The sequence below is a fragment of the Cuculus canorus genome, chromosome 2, assembly GCF_017976375.1.
Source record: "Cuculus canorus isolate bCucCan1 chromosome 2, bCucCan1.pri, whole genome shotgun sequence".
In the NCBI taxonomy this organism is placed as follows: Eukaryota; Metazoa; Chordata; class Aves; order Cuculiformes; family Cuculidae; genus Cuculus; species Cuculus canorus.
This window is the reverse complement of record NC_071402.1, coordinates 112487034-112499106: the sequence shown is the minus strand read 5'-3', so window position 1 is coordinate 112499106 and position 12073 is coordinate 112487034. Positions and strand designations below refer to the sequence as shown.

The window sequence follows — 12073 nt, the reverse complement described above, 5'->3', positions numbered from 1 at the left end:
AAAGGCAGATCCATTGAGGTTTACTCTGCTGACAAAAGGAACTCAGATATTAAATTTTTGAAGTTATTAGCTCCTGTAAGAAAAGTCTTATCTCAGTCCATCACAATTTGTTATCTAAAGCACACAAGTGAAAGCATTCTTTCTTCCTAAAGGGAGAATATTTTCCCAGAAAAACAAATAGAAACAGTCTTTGTGACACACAAAAAGCAGGCTCTAAACACATCTCCAACACCAGATCTTAGCTAGCGATGCTACAGAAGTGCATAAACTATACTTTACCATAAAAAAATAGGCTAGAAGAGGAAGCAAAGTACATGTTAACACTTGAACCCAAGCACCCAGTGGGATGGATCACATGGGATAAGCTATCCTGTTTTATGTAGCCTACATGAGCAGGGTACAAAAAGACTGAGAAAAATCTATGTTTGCATTCTCCCATGCATGTGAAATGTGTTTGATAGCCACAAAAACACCTTCACTTCCAAATTTAAAACCCTCTTTTCAACACTATCTCTGAAGCATTAAAAAGAAAAAGAAAAAAAAAAAAACACAACCAAACATGCCTCATAATAATAGGGTCACAAAATAAATGAAGACCTTCCTGACCTTACAAGAACAGGAACTAGCATATCATCAAAAGTCAAACTGACATTGCATCAACTATCCACCTTATCTGCCTTCTGGATTGTATACTTTTGGGTGTGAGTACTGAAGCATCCAAGAACATGCAGGTGTTTTGAAACTTTAAAACACAGTTTACGAGGACGAATACCTTGAGAAAAATGTTCCTCAAGCAGTATTTGAATTAATAGTTATAATCTCAAAGCCAAGCTCCGCACTGTTAAAAGGCCTGAACAAGCCATAAGAAAATGTAAGGAAATGGGAGAGCTGACACCTCCTAGCTCGTTCCCTGTGTCCACAACCTTTGGAAGGTGTTGCTGGGAAACAACTTTTTCTGAAGTAGTTGTCAAAAAACACAACATGAATGAGAAAACAGGTGCAAACGTAATGCTGTTCCTGGGAATCACACAAAAATTCAGCTGGTTAAAGGCATCAGCTTATGGGGAGTACAGCATAAACTCCAAAAATAACCTAAGAAAGAACAAAAATCCCACCCCCAAAACCGGTGTCTTCCTTTGTTCTTGAAGGTACCAAGGAAAAGCTGTAAGAACAGAATTTGTCCAGTCCTCCATACACCCCTCCGACTCATGGGGGCCAGGCAGATGCTCTAATACACAGCAGCTGTAATATGGATTGCTGCTAAGCAGGAGTAATGCATAAAGGGTAATTGAGGTAAACCAGCTGCTCTGCTCTCAATCCTGCACATCCATTCACCATCCGAGGTGACAAGGGAACACAGAAGTTACATTATCCAACCTTTAGAGTCTTTTCCTTAAGAATTAAACTGGTCCCCTTGACCTTTTGAAATGTATTCACACATTCAACAAGGAAGAAGAAAATAAAACAAAACAAAAAACCAAACCCCAAGCCAATGTCAGTGATCTGGAATATGAGGTTTATCTTTTCAACATGTTTTATGTGCGGTTACGCAAAGCCAGCAGGTTTAGATTTGTGGGTTGGGGTTCCCCACCCCCCGTTGGCCCACCTCAAATGTCTTACTTCCTGATAGGAATTTGCGTATTTGTGTGCCTGCACAGAAAATCAAGCTCCAGTTCTAAGAGGTACATAAAATGTTATTTTATAGAGTCTACATGTCAGTGGAAATTATTTTTTCTACAGTGCAATGCATAAACACAGAACAAACGACTGCAACAGCTTTTTAATTTATTCTGTAGAAAATACCATGTACATCTTAAGAACAAAACAAAACAACAACAAAAAACCCAAACTCCAAAAGAACTCACCCAAACTTTTCAGGATACCTTGAGTAACCACTCCTCTTAAAAAAACAAACATCATAACCTGTAGCAAAGTCTCAAAAGAGTAGCAGGCCTTAGGGGAAGCACTAACACTCACTGTGTCTGTCAGAAAGGAACAGCAGCCACCACAAGAAAATGGGGCCCAAATGACCTAACTCCATTTTTTCCTTTCTGCATAGTGAATATAAAGTTAAGACAGAAAACTGTCATAACTCAATCATGTTAATCAGAGGCAAAAAAAAAAAAAAGGCTGTCAGGGTCCTGAAAGCTATGAGAAGGCAACACCTTCCCTCTGTTTTGAAAACAAAGTTAGAAGCTGAAGAAGAAATCCTAACAGACCATCCTAATGATTACTTTAGCCTAAGCCTTGGAGGACAGCTGACACACAAAGCTCCCTCACCATCCAAGGCTCTCCACAGCCCAGTAAGGAAACAAGACTGACTCCAGAAGTTTTCTGCTCATCCATCAAGGCAGGAGCCAGCTCCCTTCTCCAAAGACACTCCAAGCGTGCAGAAGATGCAGCAGAGTCAAAATGACTTGATGCTCCAAAAATGGAAGCCTGTCTGGATGTATTTTTGGTACAATCTCTTGTAGACTTTCCTGTTTCAGAACTAAAAATCATCATTTTCAATTTATTTTTAAAATACCTCAGATTTTAACCTAGAAATATATCCCAAAATAGCTACTCCCAAAATAATCGTCAGGCTTCAATTTCAGCACTACTAATACGATTGGCACTGCAGGCATTTAAATAAATCCATATGCTAAGCTTCCAAATTACACAGAAAAAAATCAGTCATTGATACTAATGTACTTGTCCTTACGTTAATGCTCATTTAACTAAATTTATATCAATTCATTGATTAAGTAATTCATTATATGAAATATGAATTCTGCTACAAAACCAGCAGGCAGTTCCTCAAACTTATCTTCTCAGTGAAACAGCCTCCATTTTTAATAGCTCATAGCAATGATCAGTGATCCCCGAAATTAAACAGTTCTTGCTGTGTTACAACGGATATTATGATAGATTTGTAAGAAATCATTATGAGTCTTAGCTCTATATGACAGCATCATTATCAGCTGAAATTAACCGCAATACTCAACACTACCACCTTTTAGATGGGTTTCCAAAAGGGGAAGGAGGGGTGTATTATTTGATACATTTGACAATAACAATTAGCAAATGAATTGAATGTTGTGTTTATAGACAGTTTCTCATTGCATGAGATGTTAGACCAAGAATCAGAAAAAGGTTTTCTGGGTTTCAAGATTTTAAGGAAATTTTCAGAACTGTTTAAAACCATTGTGGATCTGCAGAGAAAGTTTTTCCAGTTAGCGTCTTTTTAAAAAACATAGTCATTAGTCAATGGGCATGATCAGTTTTCTTAATAAGAATAAACACAAGAGTGATGTCAAATATTCTGCTCCAGGGCACTGACTTGATTATCAGCTCAAAGAAGCATAACTAAATTATATACAACCCTAACACGGGTGAAGGGGCTGCATGCAAGTAGTTCTTACAAAATGCAGGGGCATATAGCTTGGGGAGCGCCCCCAGCATTTTTCTCCAGACGTTTCTTTCTCTTCCATCATCTCTTTTGTAAGGAAGTGACAAATAATTAGTTTCTACTGGCACACAGAATGGCAACAGAGTAATAACTTCACTCTTCACATTATGCCATTTCTCTTCGTTTTCCACTTGCACATCACTATCAACCTAACAGGCAATGATTTCCTAGAAGTAAAAATCTAATATGCTTGCTGAAATCAGTCTGAAGCCAGCAAATAATAATTGCCATTAGATGAACCCTTTAACTATGTGTTCAGGGATAAAGCTACAAACCATGTTAGTATGTGTTCCAAAAATACTTGGGACTCATCAAAAGGGTGCAGCACCAAATTTAAAGGTAATGTACAAGACAGCTTGCACAATATTACTTTTTAAGAGCTGGTTTTAACTGCTACAGCTCTTTTTGTGGTAATTCAAAATATCCTAACAGGCAGATACAGACAACTGAAAAAAGCTTAGGATTGCTGCCCATCAGGAAAGAATTGATAGGAGCAGAACAACCTACACACCATCAGTAAAGGTGAAAATTCCTGAAGTTTCAAGAAGCAAACCAGTGTGCATTACTGGGATGACAAATGAAGTCTACAAAAAGACAGGGAAATCTTTAAGAAACCACTACAGTCAAAACTCAAACTTATAAGAAATCCTAGAAAGAACTGGATAGTGACAAAGAAGGAAGAACAGCTCTTGAACACGAGCCTATGCATTATCTATTGGCGCTTACACAAGCAAAAGATAAACCAGAAACCAAACGTTGAGAAGCCACCCAGGCAACTGTCACACAGGCGCCCACAGAAATGGGCACATCACTTCATGGGATGAATGTTCGCTTGACAAAGACAGAAATGGGACAGAAGGGAAATTAAATTCAGGTTAAATTAAATCAGGAGTATTTTCATTAAGAAAGAGGTGAATCATCTTTTTCTCTGACCCAGCAAATTTAAGAAGTTATTTTTTTTAGTTTAAAAAAGAAAAAGCACAAATCAAAACCCCCATCACATACATAACCGACCATAAACCTGCTGAGCTCATAATCACAAATGCTAGCAAAAGGGTCCTCATATCTACTCAGATGAAACCTTTAATTAATAACTTTGAACAAAGATAATGAACACTTCTCACTTGGAGAGTGGTGCTTAAAATACACAGAACAGCTGAAACCTGTGGTGGTCTCCAAGTTTCGGGTGACCCCAAGACAGAACATGTCTTCCATACAGGCTAGTCTATGAAGAATATCAGAAGTGCCAGTATTTTACTCCCCTAGACTCTCAACTATTGACTAGTGCTGACAAAAAAACTTAAGACTAAAATCACTCCCAGCATCCCCAAAGCATTTTCACGCTAATAAATCACTCAGGAATCATTAAAGTTGGGAAGAACCTCTAAGATCGTCTAGTCAAATTGTCAGTCCAACACCACGGTGCCTACTAAACCATGTCTACACGTTCTGCTCGTAACTGAAATAAAATGTGGTTATTTCAAGCAAGCACAGCTCTATCTTACTTCGCCAAAGTACACCCAAATGCCATTTAAACACAATTACCGTGGAACCTGGAAAACAATCACAAGGTAAAAAAACCTGCCAAATCAATTAAGGGCCGAAAGAGCTACGTGACAAAAAAGGGAAAACATCATAGAAGACATATACAGAAATATGACAAAATGAAGAGACTAAGTAAAGCACACCATATTAACTACCCCAATGTTTACTTGTGTGAGAATGACCGTCCATTAAATTTTAAAGAAAAGAGCTATTGTTTGTTAAGAACCAGAATCATGGAATGGTTTGGGTTGGAAAGGACCTTAAAGATCATCCAGTTCCAAACCCGCTCCCCAGGGAGGGACACTTCCCCCTAGATCAGGTTGCTCTTAGCCTCATCCAGGATGATACTGGCCAGGAAACAGTGAATAATCGTGTTAGATGGGACCCAGTTCCACAGCCCAGGGACAGATCCATACTATATTTCAGCAGAGCTCACACACACCGCGCAAGATCCCACCAACCAGGTACCAGCACCAGCCTGCCCTTTGGAAACGGGCTGGGGGGCACTGGGACAGCCCCCTCACACCACATAGTATGAGGGGAGCGGCACTGAGCAGAGGGCACCGGGGAGGGTCAGGTCTCCCCCATGCCCTCGCTCCTCAGAAAGAGCCGCAGAGATAAAAAAGGGCCAAGAAAGGAAAAGGGTGGTGATATAAAAAGTAGTTACTATTAAAAAAACCTGAATACTCTAAGCTCATCCAAGTAGCTGTATTAAGTTCATCCAAGTAACTGTATTTTTTGAAAGTTAGGCAGAATGTCCCTCTGATAGCATAGGGTTTTTACAGTGTGTTTTTTCAAACGGTCCTTTCCCAGGCACTGTCACATCTTAAGCATGATCTGTGCTGAATAGACGTGTCTTTTCCTATAATCACCTGTTTGCAGTCTCCCCCGATCTCAAATGCCAAGTCAGACAGAGAGCTGGAATCAGCTCCAAATTCGCAAGAAATTTCACTGCTGTGAAGTTCATAACGTTAAAATCAGTCCTTGGAAAGTAACAGAATACGCATAAGATCACTAAGAAAATGTATACACATGCATCTAAGTGGGAAATATGTTCTGTCCCAGCTCTCGTCTCACTGCACATGATGGATGGAGATCGCTCCCTCACGTTGCCCAGGCCTGATAAAAAAAGCAAGCACCCTAAAACTCCAAAACGAGTCTTAAGAGAGTTTATTCGTTGGCATTTTCGATATTGATGGCGGCTCAAGGCAGCCGGTTGGACTCGGCACCCACCGCTCCCCTCACACCCGGAGTTACCTCATGCTGTAGGCACCGGCTCCCAGCTCCTGCCCGATGCCGGAGAGGCTGGCATCGAAGTCATGCACCAGCCCTGACTCGATCACTTCATCCATCTTCAGCACCCACGCCATCTTCTGCAGCGATCCCACGGGAAGAGCCCAGGCGGGGAGGAATCCCTCAGACCCGCACGCCGGGAGGGAGCGAGAGGCAGAAGGAAGCGGGAACTATGCCAGGAAGGTGCGAGGGGCAGGAGGATGCGGCAAGGGCGCGGGGAGGGAGCTGGGGGCAAAAGGAAGTGGGAAGGGCGCTGGGAAGGAGCAGGGGGCAAGAGGAAGCCGGGAGGACGCTGGGAAGGAGCGGAGGGCAGAAAGCAGCAGGAAAGGTGCCGGGAAAGAGGGGAAAACAGGAGGAAATGGGAAGCAGCGATGGGGGACAGGAGGAAACTAGGGAAGTGCTCGGAAGGAGGGACAGAAAGATGCGGGAAGGAGCGAGGGGAGGGAGCGGGAGGGAAAAGGAAGTGGGAAAGGCACTGAGAGGGAGTGAAGGACAGAAGGAAACGGGAAGGAGCAATAGGAAGGAGTGAGGGGCAGGAGAAAGCGGAAAAGGCACAGGGAGGAAGCAGGGGGCAAAAGGAAGCGGGAAAGGTACCAGGAAGAGGTGAAGGACAGGAGGAAGCAGGAAGGAGCTAGGGGAAGGAGGCTACGGGAAAGGCGCTCGAAGGAGCACGGGGCAGGAGGGAACGGAAAGGACACGGGCAGGGAGTAGGGGACAAAGGGAAGCGGGAAAAGCGCTGGAAAGGAGCAAAAGACAGGAGAAAGCGGGGAGGTCACTGGGAAGGAGCGAGGGGCAGGAGAACGCGGGGAGGAAGGCGCGACCCCGCGCTCAGCCCCGGGGGGGCCCTTTCCCTACGGCGCACGGGGCCGCTCTCAGCATCCTGCGCTGCCCCGGCCGCCGCGCGGGGCTGGGGACCGGGGGGGGGCGGCCGCCTCCTCCTCTTCCTCCACCCGGACCCGGCCCAGCGGCGCCTCCCGCCGCATCATTTGTGGGGCGGGAGGGGGGGGGAGGGAGAAGCCCGCCGCCGCCCCCGTCGCGCGCGGAGAGGGAGGAGCTTCCGGCCGCCTCGCGCCCGCCCCGGGGGGTAGTTCCGGTCGTCGCCTCGCGCCGCCCCCGCGGGAGCCGCGCGCCGCCCCGGCGTGGCCCCGCTCGCGCGCAGCGCCGCCGCCGCTCACACGAACATGGCGGCCGCTCCCCCCTCAACACACACACAAACCCCGCTGCGGGGAGGGGGGCGGGGCCTTGGCGCGGCCGTCCATTGACCAATCAGAGGAAAGGAGAGAGGGGAAGCCCGGCCAATCAGCGCGCACTGCCGCACTCCAGGCGCGGGGTGACGTGCGGCCTCGGCCCGAGCGCCCGTCGGGCACAGCGGCGCTCGGCACGCCGGGAGCGGAAGCGGGCGGGCGGGAAGTGCCGTCCTCGCCCGCCCCGCCCTCCGTCGGGTTGTGCGTCGCGTTGGGAGGGTGAGAGTGTCCCGAGCTGGAAGGGACCAACACGGGGCATCGAATCAGGCGCCTCTCCTTGCAGAGCACAAGCCCAGCATTCGCACCATGTGGCTCAGGGCCATCTCCCAATGCTGCTTTGCAGCTCTTCAGGCTTGGAACCATCACTGCTTCCCTGGGGAGCCTGGTGCAGTCCTCTTCCACCCTCTGCGTGAATCATGGAACCACAGAATGGTCTGGGTTGGAAGGGAACTTAAAAGACCATCCAGTTCCAACCTCCTTGCTAGGGACATCCCACTAGATCAGGCTGCCCAAGGCCCCATCCAACCTGGCCTTCAGCACTTCCAGGGATGGGGCATCCACAGCTTCCGTGGGCAACCTGTGCCAGTGCCTCACTGCCCTCACAGTCAAAAATGCCTTCCTAATAGCTGATCCAAATCACCCTTCTTTAAGCTTCAAGCTGTTCCACCATACTATCGCTACACTCCCTGATCAAGAGCCCCTCCCCACCTTTCCTGTAGGCCCTCTGTAAGTACTGTAAGGCTGCAAAATGTTTTTCTCAGAGCCTTCTCTAGGCTGAACAACCCCAGCACTGCCATCTTCACCTTAAACTGCATGCACCTGTGCTAGAATGAAAAGCTCATTACTATCAAGAATTTTATTTGCTTAGCATTAATTTCCTCTGATCCTTTGTGGCCTTTTGCTTGTTTCCTGGTCCATTCTATAGCAACTTAAGTAATATGAAACATTTTGTAGATTTTGAGATGAATTAAGACTCCCTTTCTCTCTTTTAACAGGCCAAACCAAGTTAAATCCAGATGTATTCAAGTAACATCAAATTTGTCTTTCTGGAATATGAGTTTGTGTTTTGCAAAAATTACTGAAATAGCTTGATTTTATGCTGTTATTAAATTTGATTATTTCATATTTTCCAAGGACAGAATCCGGGAGGCAGTTATGCTTTTCATAAATAATTCATGCTGAGTATAATGGCCTGGCAGTTGGAGAAGCCTAGGAGGGCTGCAAGGAGGTACAGGAACTGCCAGTGGTTTAGAATTTAATCCTCTCGTGGCTGGTCATAAAATATTTAGTCCAATGAGGGGGTGCTCACAGGGTAAGTAAACCATGGCTTCATGTAAAAAAGAGTTCCCAAAAAAACTCAAATGTTAATCGTTCAGAGGATTAACAAGTAATTTTATGAGAAAAATTCATTAAAATGGTACATCCAGTGAGCAAACTACAGACATGGAGTGAGTGATAGGACTAGGGGGAATAGGTATAAACTGGAGAGGGGCAGATTTAGACTAGACATTAGGAAGAATTTCTTCACACTGAGGGTGGTGAGGCACTGGCACAGGTTGCCCAGGGAAGTTGTGGGTGCCCCATCCCTGGAGGTGTTCAAGGCCAGGTTGGACGGGGCCTTGGGCAGCCTGGTCTGGTGGGAGGTGTCCCTGCCCATGGCAGGGGATTTGGAACTAAGTGATCTTTAAGTTCCCTTCCAACCCAAACCATTCTATGATTCTGTGAAAGTGTTGAGACTGTAGCATGTTTTTCATAGTATAATTAAATGCTTTAAGTACTATTTAAGTAGGAAACAACAAGTCTTTCAAAAGATACAAGCCAGGAAGGCTCTTAAGTTCATTAATGATTAACAAAATACTAGCTGTCATTCAAAGTATACATACAACATCCTCAACACTTAAAGAGAGGCACACGGACCTATTTATGACTTTTAAAGGTAACTTGTAAGTTAAGATTTGACTGCCAGCTTCTCCAGAAAGCTGTACTGGTATCTTTGCCTTTGCAATTGATGTACGAGTTCTCTGACCATCTGTGGACAGATGAACAATTCATCTGCATGGCAGAGGAAGCTTAAAAATGGGAAATTTATGAAGAGGGCATGGGCTTATGGGCCCCATAAGTCACAAGCACGGGCACTAGTTACCAAGCTACAGCTTTCAGCGAAAAGAAATGAAACTACCACAGGCGAAATACCTCTTTTAAGCCTGACAAGATGACAACAATATCCCGAATTCATTAGTTTATTATTATGATGGAAATATTTGTTAGCACATCTGAAGATTGAGAACGACCCCGATAATGGCATTAATTTATGTCAGTGACTGTTATGGGGTGGTATGGTCTAGTTAATAAACTAGCAGGCATTATTCCACAGACAACAGTAATGGCTAAAAAGTCAGCTTAAATTCCTGTCATTGTAGAATTAAAGAGTTTTAACTGAGAACTCAAACTTTACCCTAAGTAGATATTTTTAGACTTCAAGCAGACTTTAAACAAACAAGGGAGCATAAGTAACACTCATCTCCCACCCCCCACTTTTATAAGTGACACAAAAGGAAGCGATGGGTTGAAGAAAACTAAAGGGAGTGCACTTTCTGCTTTTGACAGAGATAAGACAGGATCCAAGACCAGAGAAGCCAGATTTTGATTTATGCATAGCAAAACTGGTTTATCTGCTTATTCTATTTACATTAACATAGGTACATAACAGTTACAAGATCATAAATTGAGGATTTTTATACTGGAAATTGTTCTGACATAAATTCCAATCTCTGCTGAGGGCATCTTGCGTGGATACAGTAAGACACGTTCTCTTGCAGTTCAATATTTAAAAGCTGGGTAAAGCTTGTCCGTGATAAGCAAACTGACTGTTAGCATTTCTGAAGATGTTATCTTCAGCTATTTTAGGACAAAAAATGTATTTTTCTATTAAATTACAGATAGAATCATAGAATCATTAAGGTTGGGAAAGACCTCTGAGATCATCCAGTCCAACAGTCAGCCCAACACCATCACGCCTACTAAACCATGTCCCTGAGTGCCACATCTGCACGGTTTTTGAACACCTCCAAGGATGGCAACTCCATTACTTCCCTGGGCAGCCTGTTCCAATGTTCGCCACTTTCAATAAAGAATTTTTTTCCTAATATCTAATCTGAACATTCCTTGACAGAACTTGAGACCATTCGCTTTTGTCCTATCACTTGTCACCTAGAAGAAGAGACCAACACTCACCTTGCTGCAGCCTCCTTTCAGGTACTTGTAGAGCAATAAGGTCTCCTGTCAGGCTGCTCTTCTCCAGACTAAGCAACCCCAGTTCCTTCAACCGCTCCCTATAAGACTTGTACTCCAGCCCCTTCACCAGCTTCACTGCTATTCTCTGGACATGCTCCAGCAGCAAAATATCTTTCTTGTACTGAGAGACCCAAAACTGAACACAGTATTCAAGGTGCGGCCTTATGAGTGCTGAGTACAGGGGCACAAGCAGTTCCCTGCTGGCCACACTGTTTCCAATACAAGCCAGGATGTCATTGGCCTTCTTGATCACCTGGGCACATTGCTGGCTCCTGTTCAGTCAGCTGTTGACCAACACCCCCAGGTCTTTCTCTGCCAGGCAGCTTTACAGCCACTCTTTCCCAAACCTGTAGCGCTGCATGGATTGTTGTGACCCAAATGCAGGATCCATCACTTGGCGTTGTTAAACCTCGTATAACTGACCTTGCCCCATAGATCCAGCCTGTCCAGATGCCTCTGTAGAATCTTCCTGCCCTCAAGCAGATTGATGCTCCCACCCAGTTTGGTGTTATCTGCAAACTTACTGAGGGTGTGCTCAATCCCCTCATCCAGATAATTGAAGATATTAAAGAAGACTGGCCCCAATACTGAGCCCCAGGGAACACCACTTGTCATGGGCCACCAACTGGATATAACTCCATTCACCACAACTCTCTGGGCTTGGCCTTCCAGACAGTTTTTTACCTAGCAAAGAGTATACCCATCCAAGCCATGATCTGCCAGTTTCTTCAGGAGAATGCTGTGATAAACATTGTAAATAACACTCACAGCCTTTCCCTCATCCACTAGGCAGGTCACTTGGTCATAGAAGGAGATCAGGTTGGTCAAGGAGGACCTGCCCTTCATGCTGGCTGGGCCTGATCCCCTGGTTGACCTGCACTTGCCTGCTGAGCTCACCCAAGATGAACTGCTCCATAATCTTCCCCAGTACCAAGGTCAGGCTGACAGGCCTGCAGTTTTCCAGGTCCTCCTTCCAGACCCTCTTGTAGATGAGTGTCACATTGGCAAGCCTTCAGTCATCTTGACTTCCCCTGTTAATCAGAACTGCTGATAAATAATGGAGAGTGGCTTGGCAAGCTCCCTCAGTACTCTTGGGTGCATCCCACCTGGTCCCATAGACTTGTGAGTGTCCAGGCGACACAGCAGGTCAGTAACTGCTTCCTTCAGCATTGTGGGGGATTTCTTCTGCTCCCCATCCCTGTCTTCCAGCTCAGGACTGAACAGCCTGAGGATAACTGCTCTGACT

At 45.2% G+C, this 12073-nt stretch overlaps 1 protein-coding gene across 3 annotated transcripts in view; it reads right to left on the bottom strand.

Moving 5' to 3' along the window:
* UBP1 (upstream binding protein 1) overlaps nucleotides 1–12073 on the bottom strand; it is a 49969-nt gene that overhangs the window by 33708 nt on the left and 4188 nt on the right. The window contains exon 1 of one of the 3 annotated variants that reach the window (XM_009556725.2): nucleotides 6254–7262. The exons of 1 other annotated variant lie outside the window; for it this stretch is intronic. In XM_009556725.2, coding sequence (XP_009555020.1) covers nucleotides 6254–6366 — 113 coding nt within the window. In that variant the 5' untranslated portion in view covers nucleotides 6367–7262. Of the gene's footprint in view, nucleotides 1–6253; nucleotides 7263–12073 lie in introns of those variants that run through there. One more of the 3 variants, XM_009556733.2, reaches the window with a different exon arrangement.